Raw genomic sequence first — 21,125 nt, forward strand, 5'->3', positions numbered from 1 at the left:
CTTCCCCAAAATAGGTGACAGTTGATTATATCTGTAGTACTTTTATAGATATTTCCATATATTCTAAGTAGCTATGAGTATTTCTTGCTTGAGACCCATGCTTCCAAGAAGCCTTTATTCAGGTGTGGGACACTTACATGAGCACCTGTGTGTGAGGCTCTGGGCTGGTGTCAAAGTGAAATTCAAGAATAAAACAGTTCCTGGCTTCAAGCAAGGAAAGAGATAAAAACAACGAGAGTGACCTCTTGTTGAGCATCTGTCATATGCCAAGAGCCATTCTGAACTCTTTATATTGTCTTCATAGCAGCTCCTCAGGATAGGTGGGTGGGATCCACTCTGTTTTGCTGTTAGAGAAACTGAGGCCCAGGAAACCTATAAAACATCCAAGATCACAAAATTAGCTGGGTGCTAAAGCAGAGATTCAATACCAGATGCATCACTCTGCAAAACTCTGCTTTCCAAATTCTGAAACACTTTGGTCCTAAGCATTTTTGCTAAGTGACAGTCTACCTGTGCTTGAGCAACCAACATGACAAATCCAAACTGTGTGACATTCTATAAAATAACTGACTGAGATCATGAGCAACAAAAAAATTGGTAGTGTGTTCTAGATTTAAAGATCTTAAATAATTGTAACAATCGAATGTAAGATGTTAACCTTGATTGGGTCCTGGGTCCTGAGGACAATTGAGGAAGACTGAATATGGATGATTTATAACATGATGTTATGGAATTTTTGTTAATTTTTTTCAGACGTCATAAAGATGTAGTAGATATATAGAAGAATGTTCTTATTTTCAGGAGATATAAATTTGCAAATTGAAGCATTTAGAAGTAAAAGGTCATGTGTGCAGTTTGCATTCACAGGGTTCAGAATTTGCTCCCACAAACATGACAAAATATTACATTTATGAATCTAGGATAAGGAATCTGATATAAGGATTTTTGCTTTTGTTATTATTGTTTGTTTTTTCAGTTTTACTGCAGGTTTGAAAATCTTCCAAGTAAAAGTTGGGGGGAGGAGGTTACAGTATGTGATACAGCTAAAGAGAAGGGTGTGCAAGTGTGTATGAATAAGAAAGTACACATATCCTGTTCATCTACGTTAACCCTGATGCTTGTTTCTCTCCATGCCAGTGGTTTGGATAACAAGTGCTCTGTGTATCCGTTGACATTTGACAAAAATGAAAACATGGCTGCCAAAAAGAAGTCTGTAGCTATGCATACCAACTACCTGTCAGCCTGCAGCTTTACCAACTCTGACATGCAGGTAAGTGGATCAGAAATCTTCTGGGGTGAGTTGACTGCTGTTGCCTGGTCTGAATGGAGTCTTCAGGGCATTTACATGTGTAAAACTTGACTGAGCTTCAGGGTGGTGCTCCTCACACATCTTCCTATCCATACTTTACATTCCTGTTTTAACAGTTGCAAAAATAAAATGCTTCCAATATTAAATTCATGGCCTACTTTCAATAAACCACAGCAAAAGCAATACAACCCTAACGCTTAGACGATTTTCCTTAGCAAGTTATAAAAAGCCTCCCCTGGTTTGTTTATTCACACTTACTCAGCAGTCCTGCCTATGTGCCTACCACCCCATTGACAGATACCACCTTGCTCTGGGGCAGAAAGCTCAGTCTAACCCTCAGGGACCTCCAAGAGAATCAGTGGGGGAATCTGGGAGGCTCAGAGCCAAAGGGCGTCGCAACCTCGCCCTGCCTGTGAGGAGGGATGGCTGCCACTACAGGCCGCCACAGTGTGTGAGGGAGCCCATGGGAGGGAAGTAGCCCTAGAGGCTGGCAGTGGCAGGTCCCAGGGCTGAGCCCCATAGAAGGAATCATCGTAGGTGTGAGTCAGATTCGGGTTATTTAGGAGAGTATCTTCGTCAGATTCACACCTTCCATAACCTGCTGTCTTCAGCTGGTTGATGTCAGGAGGGAGGCAAAGCTGGAGGCAGGGAGTCCAAGTGTCTGTGTAACTACTCAGTCACTGATGGGAAAAATGTCCAAACTTGGGGTGCCACCATTAGGCAATGTGTGCACCTGCTGTTTGAGCGCAATCAGGAGTTTCATAGACCTGGGCAGTAGCGGGTATTGCAACCAGCAGTGGCCACAACCAGATGTCCTTAGGCCTGAGGATCAGCCAGAGCAACACAAGACATTTAGTCTGGAATAAGAGAGGCTCTGAGGGAGGCTAGATCGGTGGGTTGAAGTCATTTGAGGTCCCTCTGGTGAAGACCCATCCCCCTCACTCTTGCCACAGATGCTGGCAGTGGGAGCGAAGGGGACACCTGTGTAAGAAAGTGCTTTCCTTCTAACCAACAGCCAGTGGAGATGGAGGGGAGTCCCCGCTGGCTTCCTCTGAGGGGCAAGCCCAGGGAGCAGAGCAGGGGAAAGGTCTTGGCTCCCCAGTGTTCTGGATAGTGACACTAGGTAAGGTTTTCACTTCTACATGATTTGTTTTTCTCACTGCAGGTAAGGATGGGAGTGATTTCCTCTGACCTAAGGTTTTCTGAAGATTAAATGAGATAATTCATATAAAAGAATATATTTCCTGGTAAATATCAATAAATATTAGCTGATATTATTTCAGCAATATTACACAAAGCTTTATAGGTGATTCAGAGGCACCGCCTTGTTTGGTACCACTGAACTAATGAGTCTTAAGCTTTCTTCCATTTCTAGGATCTAGGGTGATAAACAAAAACTGAAGTGGCTGTTGGGACTCTGCATTTCAGAACAAACCAGTGACAATGAGTTTAGGATTTAGTGTAGTGCATTTATCTGAATAAATGTTTGGGGTTTTTTTTAACTTATTTTTATTTACATTATAATGAAGATCACAAAAATTTAAGACAAAAAGTCCCTATTAAGAATTTACTTTTGATGCTTAAAAACTATTTATTTGGTGAAAGAGTATGGTATAAAAATTTCTCAAAGAGCTTGACTGGGGTAATCATTTAAAGCAGATTATTTGGAAGCAATGTCCCATAAAAAAAATCATGTCATTAACCCTTTGGCAAGTGTTAGGACAGGAAAAGGCTGGAGCATCCACTAGTAGGCATGGACCAGGAGAGACTAGAGCACATTACAAAATACTGGTATCCAAATTAAGAGTTATTTCAAGGGTTGGAGATGTAGCTCAGTGGTAGAGCACTTGCCTAGAATGGTGGGGCCCTGGTTTTAATCCCTAGTATGGGGAAGGGGCAGGGGGATGGAGAACAGACCACTTGGTTCAAGACTAAGGATTCATGAACTGCTCTTACCAACCTAAGTCATCTTGTTGGATGTGCACAGGCTTCCTGAGGGAAGTCAGGGCTGGAGGCAGCCCTGGACACAGGTGCAGGGGCTTTGCAGCCTTGGAGATCCCCTGAATTTGAGTGCTTCCCCCGAGTGGGGGGCTTTAAGGAGGGCCTCAGGGGCTTTGCTCAGGAGACAGGTGAGCTGGGGAACTCACTCAGCTCCTGGTTCAGGGAAGAACCTCAGAGCATCCTCCCCTGGCTTCAGGAAGATCCTGACCTCCCCAGACTGCCTGACAGGAAACCCAAGCCAAAATGGCACAAGGAGACCAGGGAAGGAGCAGATTCCCCTCCTTCTAATCTATTTCCTCCCTACAAAAGAAAGCACTTTAAAGTGCTAGATCTAACATATAAGAAGGGCCAAGAGAAGGGGGAAGGAGGAGAGAGGAGGAGAGAGCTCACCAATCTTGGAAATTGGCAGAGGGATGGGAGGAGTGAGGGCATCAGATCTCGCAGCCCTGGAGGCGCAGTCCCTGTCAGTAGCCACCCACACCAGAGACACCGACACTGCACAAGCCACCTCCTTCCAGATACCCCTTTACCTGGACCCTGGGGAGCAGCCAGAAGGTGGGCAGTAGGAGGCTCTGCTCTCACGTCTTTACCCTGGCGGATCTCCTCTTCTGCCTACCAGAAGGCTCCAGGGCTCTGTGATGCAGTCGGCAGGACCGAGGAGGGCCATGAGCCCTGAGTCTCTACCAGCTTTCTCCCAACCCCAGGAAGCTCCGCTCAGCCCCAGCCCCAGCCTCTCATACACTGGCAGTGATGACCACCAGAACTCCAGCTCCACCAGGCCTCTCCCCACACCAGTGCCCCTCTGCACTCCGGGCCATCCTCTGTGCTTGGCAGCTGCACAGAGGCTGCTTGGGTAGCTGCACTGGCCACCAGCAGACTTTCCTAGAAGGTGCCTTCTCTCTTGCTATTCTGCTAGAAGCTTCCACAGCTACTTGCCTGCAGTCTGAGGTCCTCAGTCTGTGTACTGCTTACCTTCATTTAGAGCAGACCCAGGCCTCCTAGAGCACCTTTCCCTCCCATTCTGTTGTCTGGCCAGCTGTCACTCATCCTGTAAGGCCAGCTCACACATTGCCTTTGGATCAGGACTCCACGTGCTGCCTACATCTCAGCACTTCTCACATGGCTGCCAGTGATCGTCGTGTTGTCTGGTGGGGATGTCAACTCCAGGCAACCATCAGGAAAACATCTTGTCAAGCAGAGCTGAGTTTATTAGACCCACTACAGTTAGGAAGCACCTCGACTGCATCATATCTGTCCTGTCTCAGATGAGGACTTCAGGGAAGGGTTCTCCCAAGGATTCAGGGTCCAGGCTGGGTGATTTTAAGGTGAGCCTTACAAGACAGATGGGAAATTGGTTTATGACATTATAGCTGTGGATCAGTGAACCCAGCACGGTGGGAATCTTGGAGTCTTGATGAGTAAGCAGTTAGTCTTGGTAAGGAAATCTGTTTGGTTCACAGTCTTTTCTTCCAGGAGCAGGTATTCCTAGAGCAAGCAGCCAGGTCCTTTTTACAGGGTCTCAGTTTTATATGACATAGGAACAAAAGAATATCTGGTCCTGGAATTAACACAAAGACAAGGAGTTAATGTTGGTTTCATTCTTACTGCCAGTCCTTTTAAATCAAGTTCCAGGAAAACAGACACCAAGACAGGATCTTTCTGCAAGTCCTGATGCCCCAGCACAGGGCCCAGACATCATCAGCACTTAGCAAATGTTTACTGAACCTGCGTGTGCATAAGTGTCCTCCTGCATGCGTCAGTGATCCTGGGCAGCTTCTGGAGCAGCCTCCTCCCCTGTCAGAAGCAGCAGCAGGAGAACGCGCCTGACAAACTGCTGCCTAGAGCCTTGCTGCCCCAGGCACAGTTCAGTTACCAGCTGCAGCCTCACCGGGAGTTCGGGAGGAATATAGGCTCTCGGACCTCACCCCAGCCTCTTTATATCAGCAGCCCAGAGTGTGTGGCCTGCACAACAGGAAGACTGTTTAACAGGTGTTCATGGAGCACCTCCTGCATGCAGCCAGCTGTGGAACCCTGTAGGTACCACGATGGGGCCTCTTTGAATTCAACTTTGGAGAAAAATGGGCATAGAAATATATAACTCGAGGATTATACTGGTGCCAGAAACCTTCTTCCTACAGATATGCTTGCATCCAGATCCAGCAAGGAGTGTGTGTGTGTGTGTGTGTATGTGTGTCTGTCTTTTTGTCTGTCCAGTTCCTTATACAGATAAGGAGCCTGCTTTTACCTGGGGAATTTTAAGCCTCTGACGGACTTCCCCCAACACTCTCCCTTGTCCTTTTCTGCCGACAGATCCTGACAGCCAGTGGAGATGGAACATGCGCCTTATGGGATGTGGAGAGTGGGCAGCTGCTGCAGAGCTTCCATGGACATGGGGCTGATGTCCTGTGCTTGGATTTGGCCCCCTCAGAAACCGGAAACACCTTTGTGTCTGGGGTAAAAATCCAAGGAAAATCTTTAGGGTCCTTTGTCCATTAGGGAGGCCTGTGGTGGCAGTTCTTGTTCATTCATGGAACCAGACCTGCTCCTTACCTATAAGGAACTACAGGAAGGGTCCTCAGCTCCCTGTACCACCCCTGGCTCCAGGCCCCTTCTATTCTGCCACTGACATTCAGCAGTCTAAAGAAGGTTCTGGAATGTTCTTCTATGTAAATGATACAACTCAAGGTGCATATCTGCCTTACAACATTTTGCTACCGTCAAATAGTTTGCATCTGAGAGTACTAGAGATGAGGCATCATGCGGGTGCAATGGCTGTAAGGTGAGGTGGCACAGAGATGTGCTCAGCTTCAGAGCTGTGGAACACTCTTCCAGCCCCGTGTCTACTGGCCCCCAACCCTCTCCCACTCCAGGGTACAGGGACCAGAGTATCTCAGGGCTCAGAGTTGAAAGACAAGGCCACATAATGCAGAGGAACATTAGACTAGGAATCAGGCCACCTGGCTCCTGGTTTTACTACCTAACTTTAAATTTCATCACCTATAAATTTATCATAATGTGCAGTAGAACTGCCTCTTCCCCTTCCCCAAAATATTACCAGCAGTGGATGGAAGAGTTTACCCTGTGCTGTATACCTGGAAGGGGCAGGCATTTCTGTGACAGCCCAGGAATAAGGTCAGAACAGAGCTGACTGATCTGACCCCCAATCCTGACTCATCTCACTTAGAAAACAGTGGTGAAACAGGACAGTGACACACAGTCTGTCCAGTGACTTTTGCTCCTGAGAGACATGAGGGTTCTTTGCTTTAAGCTGCCTATGCCTCAGCTCTGGGAATCATTGGCATGGACCCCAGTTTTCTTCATGGGTATTTGGCCATCTGTAGGTTTTATCCCTGTGTGATTATATAACTGTTTATCTCTGCTCAACTACATAGGGTTTTTTGAAATTATCATTATTACTGTAGATTATATTACCTTTTAGAGCACTGGACTCCATTTGATTTAGTGTCCACTAAAGATTTGAAACACTCCTGATTTTATTGTCCACATCTCAGCAACACTCAGAGTGCTGCACCCCAGCGGTTCTCCCCAAGATAGTCCTTGTTCTGCTTCATTGAACCACCCTTTGCTCTGACTTGAAGCTACAACTCGGACATCAATTTTAATCCATTACTTCTGTTTGACTATTGAGGGTCTGCATTTTACCACTTAAACTTGGTAACAGGATTGCTCTGCAAGAATTTATCAAATTGTTCCCAGAATCTTGATAGCATAATATGAAAAGGCTCATTTTATGATTCTCTGGGTCATATTAGCAACTCAAAGAGAACATTGCTTTTACAAGTGTTGAGGTGGAAGCCTAGGAAGTGCCTCTCCTAAGCCTCCCAGCTAATTGATGGCAGGTCCCGGACTAAGCTCCTGTTTGCCAATTCCCAGCCCTGCATGCTGCTGAGCTGCCGGTGGCCCAAGGGCACCTCAGACTGAGCGGGTACTTCTGCTACTCAGCTTTAGCCCTGCTGACCCACTCATTAGTGTCACAGCAGAGAGATCCCACCATGCACCACCATCTGCCTGCCTTGCCCTTTGGGCTTAGGAAGATGGACATAAAGAGGAGAGAAGGGAAGGGGAAATCAAGGGCAGGGAAATGCCCAGGAGGGCAAGAAGGAGGCTCTGAAGTGTCACTTCCATTCAAAAATGTGTGAAAGAAAAAATATGCTAAAGGGGAAAACTGGGTGCCCCCACCTTGCTCCTTCCCACTTCAAGACCTTAGTTCTAGCTTTCTAAGGGTTTATTGGTTGAGGAAAGTGGCGATTCTCAGAAAAATGCTTTGGAACTCATGCCCTGTGTATAGACAGTCCTTGCAGTGGCCATAACTCTGAGTAATTTTACATTTGCAGGGATGCGACAAGAAAGCCATGGTGTGGGACATGCGCTCTGGCCAATGTGTGCAGGCCTTTGAAACACACGAATCTGACATCAACAGTGTCCGGTCAGTAAGCAGAATGTTTGCATTACTTCTCTGTCCTGCCAGCATTACCTGGGCTTTAGGTGTCCCTAGCCCAGGAACCACCTTCAGGCTCAGTTTACTTGGCTGAGAGGGGCTACTCAGCAAGAAAGGCTGATTGTGAGAGAACTGGTCAGTGCCCCAGATCACGCGGAGAGTTTTAATTTCTTTAGGAATATTTGCTATCGTTCCTAAGTTGAATCAGTATTTTTCATCCATCCAGGAAATATTTACTGAGTGTTCATATGTTAGACATCATTCTCAGAATTGAGATTGCAGTGGTGAATAAGATAGGCAAGGTTTTGTTGTCCTAGAGGAGATAAACTAGATAGACTATAAATAATAAATGTGCAGTTTAATTTGAGGTATCAGTAAATGCTATGAAGAAAAGTAAGACTGGGAGATGTGTATGAGTTATTTCTTAGATAAAGGTCAAAAGAAAGCCTCTGCAAGAAGGTACCCCTGAAATGGAGGCCAGGATGATGAGAGAGCCAAGCTCGCCAAGAGTTGGGGGAAGAGCACAGAGATGAGATGTCAAGGAACCTAACAAAAGACCAGGTGACCATTGGATAATTTAGGGGAGGGATAGCTAACAGGATCATATTTCGCCTTTAAAAGAGCATTCTGGCTGTTTGGACAATAGATCACATGGGAGCAAGAATGGAAGTATAGAAGGTATAGAACCTTAGGAGGTTGTATGAATTCAAGAAAAAAATGGTGGTTGAAACTAAGGAAGACATGATGGAGACAGAAATGTCAAGAATTATCACGGGTCTGAGATGTTACCTACCTGAAGTTAACAAGTTAGGCTACCATAACTCACAGAAGCTGGTAGAAGATACAAGACTCCTGGGTCAGATGAAGGAGCGTTTACATTCACAGCAATAGCAATATCCAGAGGCATGTTTGTGCTGGTTTCTTGAGCCCCAATTCTACAGGTTGACATGCAGAGGGCCAAATAATACCTGCACGCCCAAGGGATGTTTTATAGAAAACCCTGAGCTTAGGGAACCCAAACCTTTATCAGGGGCAGTAAGCAGTGATCCATTTCCTAAGACGGGGAAGACTAGAGAAGTACAGGGAGGAGATGGGTTTTTGCATATGGATCTAGGAGCTCTGTTCAGGACTAGTTCCATTTGAGATGCCTAGTAAGATATCCAAGGAAGATGTCAAGTAGGGAGAGAATCTGTGAATGGGATTCCAAGGGAGAGGTCAGAACTCGACATGTATGAAAGACAGCACCATTGAGATAGTATTTAAAGAATCTTCATTACACTTAGAATTCTGAGAATGTTCATTATACTTAGTGGGAAAACACTAAACTTGTTCTTCTTAAAAGCAAGAACAAAAGAATACTTATTTACTTCAGTACTCCCTGCTGTCAAATATGGGATAAGGAACAAGGAAAAGACTTCCTTTTTGCAAATGGGTAGTAGTTACCTGGACAATCAAGGGAAATCAATCCAGAAACACTACAGAGAGCAAAGTTAGTAAGATGCATGATGGAAGATAAAGCCACAAAAATAAATAAAACCCCTATATATTAGGGAAGTATGATTTTAAGGCGAACATTCTCCCACCCATGCTGTGCCCTCTACCCTGAACCCTCTTCCACCAATGTCCATCAGACCCTCAGGTCTCCAGGTGTCTTCAGGAAGCTGCCTCGTTCCAAGAACTAAGTTAGGTGTCCTCCAGTGACGGGCCACCCTGTATAGCCAGTGTATTCATCCATCTCCTCTACTAAGGAAATTGGAGGGGTAAATACAACCAAACATTAAGTATTTATGACTTTATGAATTCTTAATGAAAAAAATTTAAAGATATTGTTAAGGAGAGAAATAGAGCTTATTCCTGACAGTAAAGATAAAATATAACCTATTAAGTGGACATTCCTACTGTGTAGAGTGAATGCAATCTCAATTAACTTACAGCGTGGTGTAAATTGATGCTGAGGTTCATCTGGCAGATTTTTTGGGGATTGATCCAGTGGACTGTGTCCAGGATGCCTTTTGGTTTTCTGCCAGGGTGAACACTGACTACTGTCCCTCCAAAGCTAAGGTCACACTGAATGTTGTCATTGGTCTCTTAGAATGCCCTTGGCTATACACTGGATAGTTAGGACATGGGTTCATGTGACAGAGGTCCAAGTAACAGTGACTTAAACAAGATAGAAGTTTATTGTCACACTAAAGTCTGAGCTTCATTAATGGCTCACTGTCTCTTTGAAATCCTGTTGTTCCTGTCATGGTGCTTTGGCCCAGCTGCCTTCCACCATGTCTCCTCTCCAGCTCGTAAGAACAGGAGAGTTGAAGGTATCACTTCAGCTTACACCCCAATAGTCAGAACTAGACCAAATGTCCATGCCTGGCTGCTGGAAGACTAGAATGTAGTTTCATTCTTCCATGAGCCAAAGGAGAGGGGATTGGTGTTTCTCAGTGGGACACTCTACTTGTACTTTAGGTAGGACATTTCTTCGTCATAAGCGACTAGCCCTTGTAAGATTCAGCATCCCTGGCTGCCCCGGCCACTGAATTCTAGTAGCACCACCTAGGTTTGGTGACAACCAAACAACCTGCTCATGTTTAACCCCAGCAATAGAGACACACCAAAGGTCACTTCCAGATAATTCATATTTCATACACTTGGACCCTGAATTTCCTGCCAGCACAAGGAATCATAGCCCATGTGGTGCCAAATGGAGTATAATCTAGAAATCATTTCAGTTTGACACTGGAATATAGGTGTGTGTGATACTCCATGAATTTCTAGTGCTTTCACAAATATGCGCTCACAACACAACGCACAGACTAGAGCAGAACTGCCGATTCTTAGCATGTGCCATCTGGCCTTTCTGTGTTTCCATTCACTGCTTTCAGACCAGTGTAAATCAGTCACACAGAGTCAAGCGTCCTTCTCCCTTGCCAAAGGTCTTTACTTTCAATCCCCCAGGTAGGAGATTCCATAATTCCATAAGCTGCTTTAAAAGACCTTCTTCTGCTCCAGCCTTTGTGGAGCTGTTGGATGTAGGCCATTTGTGCAAGAAAGGGGATGCAGCAGGGGGTGTGTGGGACACCACTGAGTGCTGGCAGAGTTGGGGGTGGGGGACTGGAGACCTCTGTTCTAATTCTGCCCACAGCCCATCATCTACCCATTTTTCCTGCCTATCATTTGAGAAGAGAGTGAATATGGCAGTAATAGTTGCTTATTGAATGCTTTTTATTTGGCACCAAATAAAAATTCTTGGCATGCTACGTCTTATTCAGTCTTCACAACAGGAAATATGCAATATTATCCTCATTTTCAGCTAAAGAAACTAAGGCTGGGCAAGATATGGCCACACATAGTAAGTGACAGTGCAGACAGCTGAATGTGGCTCTGTACATCTGATTCCAGTGCCTGTTCATAACCACTTTCTCATCCTTGAGCTGAGCCCACTCTTGAGAATTAGGTATGTGATCGAGGGAAATGACGTCTAGAGGGTACCTGCTCTGTATTCAGTGCCTGATGCAAATACACATATCTCATTTATTCCTCATCAACATTCTGCAAGGCCGGTGTCACTGTCCCCTTTTGACAGGGAAGAAAACTAGAGGCCACTGGGCCTCCCATAGGAGCCTCCCTTCAGGTCTCTATAACTAACAAATGTTCCTCTGCCCCTAGAGGTGAAGGTTCTGAATCTGGGAGTGCAGCATGGGAGAACCTTCTTGGAATAGCCTTCCCAGAGGGTTCTGATGGGTGTCAAGGAACAGCAATGATCATTCTAGATTAAGTGCTTTCTACCCAAACTCTCTCTGCAGGTACTACCCCAGTGGAGATGCCTTTGCTTCAGGCTCAGATGATGCTACGGTATGTTTCTAAGTTATTGAGAGCTTTTCCTATGAGAGAGAGAGATTTGCCAAATTAATTTTATCTTTTAAAAATAGCTTCTTTCTGGTTATAGAAGTATGTGTATTCAGTGAAGAAAACAATTTTTTAAAGGGAAAATTAAAATTTCCTTAATATCTCTAAGTAAAAAATCATAGTTGGATAATTTCCTGTCTTTTATCTTTTCAAACAAAATGCTTTATAATTTGCCTTTTTCACATAGCAGATTACAAATGTCATCTCATGCTGATAAATATTTTTCTACATTATATTTTTCTTAATAGCATTCCACATATAGATATGCCAGCATTTACTTAACCAGGCTTTGATTTATGGACAGTCAGCTTTTCTCATCTTCTTTTCCCCTGTTAAAAACATTGCTCTAAGTAAATATTTTTGTACCTTTCTTTTTATTTCCTTAGAAATCTCAGATATAACTTGCAGAACCAAAAATAGACCCAGCTTCAAGCCTCTCAATACTAATTGCAAATTATGTTTATTGATTTTTGAGGTGAATAATATTTTCTTATTGCCCTCAAAAATGTCCACGATCAGCAGGACCTGGTGGTATGTACCTGTAGTTTCAGCTACTTAGGAGATTGAGATGGGCAGATCATTTGAGCCCAAGAGTTAAAGTCTAATCTGAGCAACATTACGATATCCTGTATCAAAGCGGAAAAAAAAAAAAAAGTTAAATATCTTATTAAGTAATAGGTTTCATTTTTATTTGCTCCTGTGGAAGAAATAGGAATAGATTAAGAGTTTTGATAATAACGAAAATCTTAAACTTTTCTATGTCGAAAAAATAACAGAAGGACATACATTTTGGAAAAAATCCTGCCATGTATGTAACAGACCAAGTAAAAATTCTGTAGATGTGAAGGGGTTACATCAATAAGGTGGATGCCACAATTTTTAAAAATTTTTAAAAATGATAAATATAGGCCACTTACAAAACAATATATCCAAAATGGCAAATAAATACCTGAAAATATTTTTTAAGTCATCTTAATCGAAGAAATGCCACTTGAATGATCATATGCCTGTTTTGCCTGTCACATCAGCCAAGCATTGCCCAGGGGTGGAGTTGGTAAGGCACAGGACTCTTGGAAGAACCCCAGCGAGGTCTGTGGTTACCACCCTCCTGGAGGGAAGATTTTCAGTAGAAATCATGAGGTTTTTTTTGTTTTTGTTTTTGTTTTCTAATCTTTAATTTAAAAAAAAATTTTTTTTAGTTGTTGATGAACCTTTATTTTATTTATTTATTTATATGCGGTGCTGACAATTGAACCCAGTGCCTCATACACACTAGGCAAGTGCTCTACCACTAAACCTCAACCCCAACCCATGAAATCATCAGCTTTTAAGACATCCCTGTGTTTTGACTTGGCATGCCATATTTTGAGAACAATTCTATTCTAGAAATTCTACTCCTTGACTATTCTAAAGAAACTATCAGAGATGTGCATGAAGATTTTTACATAAGAATGCTCCCTGTAGATTTTTCTTTTTCAGTACTGAAAATTGAACCCAGGGTCTCTCACATGCTAGGCAATCACTCTATCACTGATCTATATCTCCAGGCACTTTTTTTATTTTTTACTTTGGGGTGGGGTCTTTACCACGTTGCCCAGGGTATCCATGAACTTGCAATACTCCTGCCTCAGCCTCCTAAGTTGCTGGGGTTACATGTGTGCACCACCATACCCAGCATCATCATAGTGCCATTTATAGAGAAAAATTAGTCACAAAGCACTTAAGAGGGTATGATTAAATAGATTCTAACATCCACGTGAGGAATATAACAAACATGTAAATATCTTTTTTTGAATATTATGTAATGTGGGAAAATGCTTATAATGTTACTTTAAACAATAATAAAACATCTACCCCATTTATATACCTGCACATAAAATAGAAGTAAGACTGAAAGAAACAATCCAGACGTTAGCATATACCTCTAGGACTTGGGTTAACTTTCATTTCCTCTTTTATGCACTTCTAAATATTTCTGACCATATATCCTTTATCAGGAAAAAAAAAAAAAAAAAGATTTTGGTTTTGTTTCTGTCCCTGAAGAAATTTTCTGCATGTACTGTTTCTTTGAGTCTCTAATGACCGACCCATGGAGATTAACAGAAGTCAGGTCTGAGGGATGAAATAGTAGGAGAACAAGCTAAGGAGATTTTTTTTCCCTCATCTGTCAAACCACACAAGCCACCAGCACCCACCAGTAGCTCTGTGGTCATCACGTCACCAAAGTGGAGCCAAAAGTAAGTGCTTTTTTGTCTGCTTCTTTGCACTTCAGTGTCGCCTCTATGACCTCCGGGCAGACAGGGAGGTCGCCATCTATTCCAAAGAGAGTATCATATTCGGAGCATCCAGTGTGGACTTCTCCCTCAGTGGTAAGATTGTATTTCAGAAACTTCTCCAGGACTGTAAGATAGGACGTGAATGAAACCCAGCTCTCTGTCAAGCTTTCCACTAACCAAACCTTCTGTGAACCAATATGCTAAACTCACATTTGTGCCAGTTTTCAACTGTCCTGTGTGTGTGTGTGTGATGTTGAGGGATTGAACCCAGGGGTGCTTTACCAGTGAGCTATATCCCCGGCCCTTTTAAAATTTTTTTAATTCTGAGACAGGGTCTTGCTAAATTACCCACGCCATCCTTGAACTTGTGATCCTCCTGCCTCAGCCTCCCAAGTAGCTGGGATTACAGGACTGCTCCACCATGCCTGGCAAAATGATGTGTTTTTGCCTGCCTTTCCCCCTTGGTCGCTCTTACTCTTGGGTCCCATGCCTTTTACATACATGTAAGCCCTTACTGTGTGACTCTCGTCACATGGCACTACAGTGGTTTATTCCTCTCTGCTGCACATCCTGCATGGCGCCGGCAACTGTGCTTTCTCCTCTTTGAATCCCAAAGCAAAGCACAGGGCCTGGCACATCATGGCCTAAGTTGCTGTTTATTGGTTGAATGAATGAGTGGATGTGTGAGTGAGCGACAAAAGGAAAGCAGCAGGAGGAAACTGGTTTAATAACCATCACATCACCCCACTTGAAGGTCGCCTGCTCTTTGCTGGATACAACGATTATACCATCAACGTCTGGGATGTTCTCAAAGGCTCCCGAGTCTCCATCCTGTTTGGGCACGAAAACCGAGTCAGTACTCTGCGAGTGTCCCCCGATGGCACCGCTTTCTGCTCAGGATCGTGGGATCATACCCTGAGAGTAAGTGGATGTGTTTCTACTATTCAGTGTGTGAGAGGAGGGGGACGTGACCAGCCTTCCTGGCAGCAGAGAGGGCAGAGCAGGCTGAGATGGGCTGGTCAGCCAGGCAGCTCTCGCTTCAGCCCTGTGGGTAGCCATGGAGGCAGGGAATTGCCTGGGGAGGTGCAGGGGGCCTCACCCACTCAGGTGTTCAAGCACAGATTAGACAACTGTGTGTCAGCATGGAGCTGAGGGATAGCTGGGCTCAGTGATCCACAATGCTGCTTTGACCCTGAAAGTCAATTGTGATCGTAGCCTTTGGCACACCAGATTACCAGTCTGTCCTCCCTGTGCTGCTGGGTTCTTCTTATTGACCTTGTTATAACAAGGTTCACAGGTCCTGTGAAGCCCACAGACACTTTAGGGGGTCTGTGAAGATCCCAAAATGGTCTTACAAATTGTGTGTGTGCATTATTCCAGGAAAAGAGCCCTCATGTTTTTCATTAGAGTCTCAAGTTCCATGACCTTGTCCACCATTGGCTCCCCAAACTACCACCAAAATAGCCTCTTCATAAAGCCAAGTTTATTCCACACTTCAGTGTGAACAGTCACAAACTTGACAGAGACCTAGTATCATCTCAGAGGGGAAGACAGAGGCACACATGAGGGTCTGGCTTAAGGTGGGTCTTAGGACAGAGGGACTTAATTAGGATTAGGCATATTTGTGGCATAATAATTTTAAGATTACTGGACCCTGGGTAAGGGAAGGATTTCAAAGAAACAGTCATTTGATGCTCTTCATCAACATTTCTGAAGTAGGTAAATTGACTGTCTAGTTTTAGGATAAATAAAGAATGTTTACAAAGTTCCAAAAACAAAAGATTTTCTGTGAGCTCATCTTTGTGGGCATAAGTGTCCTAAATTAATAAAGTCTTACTGACATACACAGTAAACTTTTGGGGTGCAGATGGTTCAGTTCTTAATCTGAAAGAGTTACCAGTCCCTCACATGGAGGCCACAGATGCCCTATGGATGATTAACTAAGGGAGAGGGGAGTCAGGTCCCCTAGTTTGAATGGAGTGAGTTCATGCATGTGCCGTGTGTACACGAGTGAATAGACTGATTTTTATCTCCTGAAGCTCAAGTCCTACATGTTGTTAACTACTGAGGAACTAAAATCTGTCTGTCTTCACAGGTCTGGGCATAATCGTCTTCTCACAGTGCACACATACGTACCTGAGGATGGAATGTGAAATCTTCACCTGTAAATAGATAGGCCTTCTAGAAGAGCTTAGGGTTTCTTGCAGTTTAGCTTAAGGGATCAGCTGCGTAGCTCAAAGCTCACTAAGCATCTCCAGCATCACTGCTAAAACCACCACCCCTGGAAATAAATTCTCGTGAGTCTTCAGCACTACAGGAATACTTTGAAGAACAGTATTTTTCATTTTGAACACCTTATAAAGTTCATCCATTCTTAAGATTATTCTAAATAACATACTATAAGGTTATTCTAAATAACTCATTCTGTTGCCCATAGAATCCAGCATTCGAATATTTCATACTACTTCCTTGAATCAAATTCATTTTCAGAACACTTGAAATTCTGCTTTTTCTTAGTGTGCACTGTGACTTTTGGAACTTGCTCTACAAGTTAAGGAGGACTGTGTTAATTGGCCTGTGACAGAAGAAAATTCCAATTCCAAATGTAATTAGAAAAAAAACACTTTTTTAAAATGCGTTTTTTATTGTAAAATTATCTTTTTTTTTTTGGTCTCCTGTCATTTTCTTTGAGATAAAACATTTTTGTCCAGGTAGACAGTTATAAATGAAGCAGGAATATGCATAAAACAAATAGGATGTTTGATTCATGAATTTCGTTGCTGATGTTATATTGTGCCTGTGTCACTGAATGCATTTTCCCTCATTTGAGGGAAGAGTCGAATGCTGTCTGTAGCACAAATGCTTCTGAGAGCGAGCTAAGTCTTCCTGTGTGGGAACATAGGATAGTAAACTTAACTTATTTAAAAACCCATTAGTAGCATTAGTGCAAACACTTGGGTCAAAGTGGATCTTGTCCATATAAATTATATTAATATATATTATACTGCAATTATAAATTACATACACAAATTGACGGATAGATCTTGAATAATAATGTATTGATTCCTCACATATTTAGAGAAAATAATATCAAATGAACATTTTGTCTTTATTTGAAATTCAGCTGTTCCTTCTAAAAGATAATAAGTGCTTTTTGTTATGAGATCCCTTTTATCCTTTTTTTCCCTTTTGTAAAAATATTTTAGGTCTAGAGATTTATTCTTTGTTTTAGAAAGCTGCTCATTCAAAAAGAAGGCATGTACCCAGGAATGGTGGCACACACCTATAGTCCCAGCTGCTCAGGAGGCTGGGGAAGATAGCTTGAGCCCAAGAGCTCAAGATCAGCCTGGGCAACATAGCTAGACAGACCCCTGTCTCAAAAACAGGTGCAGGGTGGTGGGGGAGCAGATACAAAAAGATGGCATGCATTACTTAGGGGTGTGAAAGGTCACCTCAGAGACCAAAAATTATTCCTGGGTGAGGCTTGCCCTGTAGGTGGCCTGGGGTCTGACCAGCCAGGGGCCTGCTGTGCTGAGGCTACTTGTGTACATCCCCTGGGTTATCCAGTCCCCTCTCTCGATTGAGGCTGAGACACCCATGGGAAAGGCCTGGACCAGGACTCCTGTAAGCACTGGGGAGGTGGGAGTACCAGGCCCACCCTCCAAACTGTTCAAACATCATGATGGGCCCATCAGTCAAAATCGACCAGGCCAACTGTTCTATAAACTCACTTTAAATAACCATAATAATTGTGTTTAATCATTTGCAGAGCAAACATTTACCAAGGGTTTTACAAGACACCAGGGCCTGGGGTAGAGAGGAAAAGACAGACGGCCTCTTCCTGCCTCCAAAGAGCTCAGGGCTAGCAAGAGCATGGTCCGGAGGAGCCGTGTTTTAGAATGTCTCCACTGGTGTCCCGTCCAGGCAGGGGCTCAGAGTGTCTGTCGGCTCCTGACAGGATCAAGGCCCAGAGGATGAGCTCTGCTCCTGAACATCCTGGAATATGCCTGGGCTAACTGACCTTGAGCTCTCATCCCTTTCCTCTCCACACGTCCTTTGTGTCTCCACTCTGACCTGGACCTGCTAGCTTCCAGAAGTGAAGAAACACAGGGCAAAGGGAAGCGAGTTCCAAGGGTCCATGTTTGGGGGTGGAAACATCATCAGTCCACCTGTAAAGAGCCCAAGACTTTCCAACCAAGAGAGCAACTTCAAGGGCCCAATGTAGTATTCCACGGAATGCCCTGGGCAGGAAGCCACCTCCCCCGGAGTACCTGTTCTCACAGTGGGTGCTGTTGGGTGTTTATTGGTGAAATTCTTTATTTGGAATATACTATGCCATGTGGAGACTCAAGGGTAAACTCCATGTAATAAATTGTATTTTGCGTATTGAAAATATTACTGATTGTAGTTTTTGAATCAATTTTTCTTTTTTTCCCGAGGATCTGGGGGCAACCTGCTGAATCATTTGTGATGACGGAGCCAAAATGACGTGTCCCAAGCCAGCCCCCTTCCCAGCCAGAGAGAAACTTTAGGCAGAAAGGACTTGTGGAGTAAACAGTGTTTGTAAGAGAGATTTGTGGAGTAAAATCACATCAGCTGCTTTAGAGAGTGGGCAGTCAGCCTCTGAGAAGTTGGGGCCCCAGTGACCCTCCCTGCTCTGGGATGATCCAGAGGCGAACACGCCATGTCCACTTTCCTCTTCTTCCCTCCAACCCCTTCCATACCCTCCTCTAGATTATTGGTGGTTTAAAGGCAGCACAGGTTCTAGGCCTTGGAAAGGCCTTTGTGTTTGGGCTCAAGTAGTTGCTAGGCCAGCTGGCTAGAAGGTGACCCCACAGACACTAGAACTCTTCCATAAGTTAGGAGGGGCAGTGTGGTGACAAAGAGTAAGGGCCTAGGTTCCCAACTCTACTACTTATGCAGGACACATGATAATTCTAAGTATCTTTCAACCTCAGTTTCCTTATCTATGAAATGGGACTGTACTAAAGTATGTGAAGTGCCTACTCAGACTTTGGCCCACTGTCATTCCCCGGTCCCCTTCCTATTCCCTCCCTCTCCTTTCTCACTCCTACCCCTTCTCCCTCTTTCTCCTACCCTCTCATTCTTCTCCCCACCTCTTTTCCTTTCTTCCTCCCCTCCCTCTTTTCTCTCCTCTCTCTTCATCCCTTTCCTGGGCTCCCTCTCCCTTGTCCCGTCAGGTACCATCAGGGGCTCTAGATCATACTTTGAGAAGCTAGTGGGCCCTTTATAAGTATCTCTGGGTGAGAGCTCCCTGAGTCCATTAAGGCCTTAGAGGAGCTTAGAAAAAAAGAAACCAGGATAATTGAGGAGAGCTGGCCTCTAGGAAAGGCCCTCAGAGGAGGCTTAAGGCAAAAATGGGCAGTGGGAAATCACAGAGTGTCCCAGAGAGACATTCAGAAGGACCAAAGTGCAACTGGAGCGTGTGAACTGCTTAAAACCTTTTCAAAGGAGGACCCCTGGGATCCTGGGTAAGCACAATTGATAGGTTAGATTAACAGAGGCAGGGGCATATTGTTTCTCCCTGGTCTGTGAGAACTGACTGAATAGGGATTTGTAATCTTCATTTCCCAAACTTGCCTGCTGAGAATCTTCCTAGTCAACAACAGGTTGAAACATGGCTCCTTGGGTCCCTGCCCCGAGAGCTGCCTGGGTTGGCCTGAAGTGGGCCAGGATTCTGATGAGGAAGTACACTGGGGAAGTCCCCTGGAGAACCTCCTTATCCAGATCCTATCTGTGAAAGAGAGCTGGGTCACTTTTCAGGGCACACCACAGACTTCTCATTTCTAGACAGGACTTGGCTGGAGCCAGGTCAGCTTTCAGGACTGCTCAATAGCCACAGGACTCTGGCCACCGTGGGCTGACTCAGGATAAATCTGGTGAAAGAAATGAAGTTATTTTATATTTTGCCTTATAAAAAGGATCCAGTGAGGAGACAGGATTAGAAATTATGCTGTGATTAATTTAACCCACATAAATATGAACAACTAAATGTAAGAATGGTATCTGCACTTAGGTGAAGACTGACAACAGGAAGTGCCTGTCCCTGAACCTGAGGTCATCTGACCAACACACCACTGTGAATGCCTAACTTTGTCATAAACAAGAAAGCATGAAGTTGAGGTCACTCTCCAGCCCATGTGTTTTCCACAATAACAGGCAGCCTCCTGCCCCTAGGCCTATGCTCATAAGAAATGAAAAATATGTCCACACAATACCCAAACATGTATGTTCATAGCAGCATTATAATAGCCAAAAGTGGAAATAGCCCAAATGCTGAACAATGAATGAAGGAACAAAATGTGGTATCTCCATGCAATAATAATAATAATTCAGCAATAAAAAGGAATGAAGTACTGATTCGTGCTACAACATGGATGAACCCTGAACACAGTGTGCCAAAGGAAAGAAAGCAGACATGAAGAGTCACAGATTATATGATTCCATTTATATGAAATGTCCAAATAAGCAAATCCACGGAGACAGAAAGTAGATTCATGGTTACTTAGAGCTGGAGGTGGAGTGTGACTAAATATACTAAAAATCATTGAATTATATATTCTAAAGGTATGAGTCTTATGGTATATGAGTTATACCTCAGTAAAGCTGCTATTAAAAAAGTGAAAAAGCCGGGCTCAGCAGCAAACACCTGTAATCCCAGGGGTTCAGGAGGCTGAGACAGGAGGATCACAAGTTCAAAGCCAGCCACATCAACTTAGCAAGGCAACTCAGTGAGACCCTGTCTCTAACAAAAATATTTAAAAAGGGCTGGAAGTGTAGTTCAGTGGTTAAACACCCTAGGTACAATTCCCAGTATCAAAATAATAATAATAATAAAAGGCAGTTAATAGCTGTGTTCAATATTTTTTTAAAAACACACAACAGAAATCACATAGATAAGACTCAGTTGTATATCGTGTTTGGCTGAGTGAAACAAGTGAGCCCGGGAGCCCTGGTTAGTTCATACAAATAACGAAAGCTTCTCTGCAAAGGCAAGCTTTTGCAGCACGGTGGGTCCTGTGCCAAGCACTCTGGATGCACCAACTCATGTAATCCTGGCCACAGTCCTAGGATGCAGACATTTCCTTATCTCCATTTTTGAGATGGAGAAATAGAGATCAGGCTTGCTGAATGGCTTGTCCATGATTGCACAGCC

At 44.0% G+C, this 21,125-nt stretch overlaps 1 protein-coding gene across 1 annotated transcript in view; it reads left to right on the forward strand.

Moving 5' to 3' along the window:
* Gnb5 (G protein subunit beta 5) overlaps window positions 1–16,712 on the forward strand; it is a 38,093-nt gene extending 21,381 nt beyond the window's left edge. Inside the window, exons 5-11 of the mRNA XM_047542040.1 lie at window positions 1,138–1,270; window positions 5,621–5,764; window positions 7,666–7,757; window positions 11,570–11,618; window positions 13,945–14,041; window positions 14,703–14,869; window positions 16,044–16,712. Of these exons, the coding sequence (XP_047397996.1) occupies window positions 1,138–1,270; window positions 5,621–5,764; window positions 7,666–7,757; window positions 11,570–11,618; window positions 13,945–14,041; window positions 14,703–14,869; window positions 16,044–16,055 (694 nt within the window). The 3' untranslated portion in view covers window positions 16,056–16,712. The remainder of the gene's footprint in view (window positions 1–1,137; window positions 1,271–5,620; window positions 5,765–7,665; window positions 7,758–11,569; window positions 11,619–13,944; window positions 14,042–14,702; window positions 14,870–16,043) is intronic.
* Window positions 16,713–21,125: the final 4,413 nt, after the last annotated feature.

This window comes from Sciurus carolinensis, chromosome 2, assembly GCF_902686445.1.
Source record: "Sciurus carolinensis chromosome 2, mSciCar1.2, whole genome shotgun sequence".
Classification (NCBI taxonomy): Eukaryota; Metazoa; Chordata; class Mammalia; order Rodentia; family Sciuridae; genus Sciurus; species Sciurus carolinensis.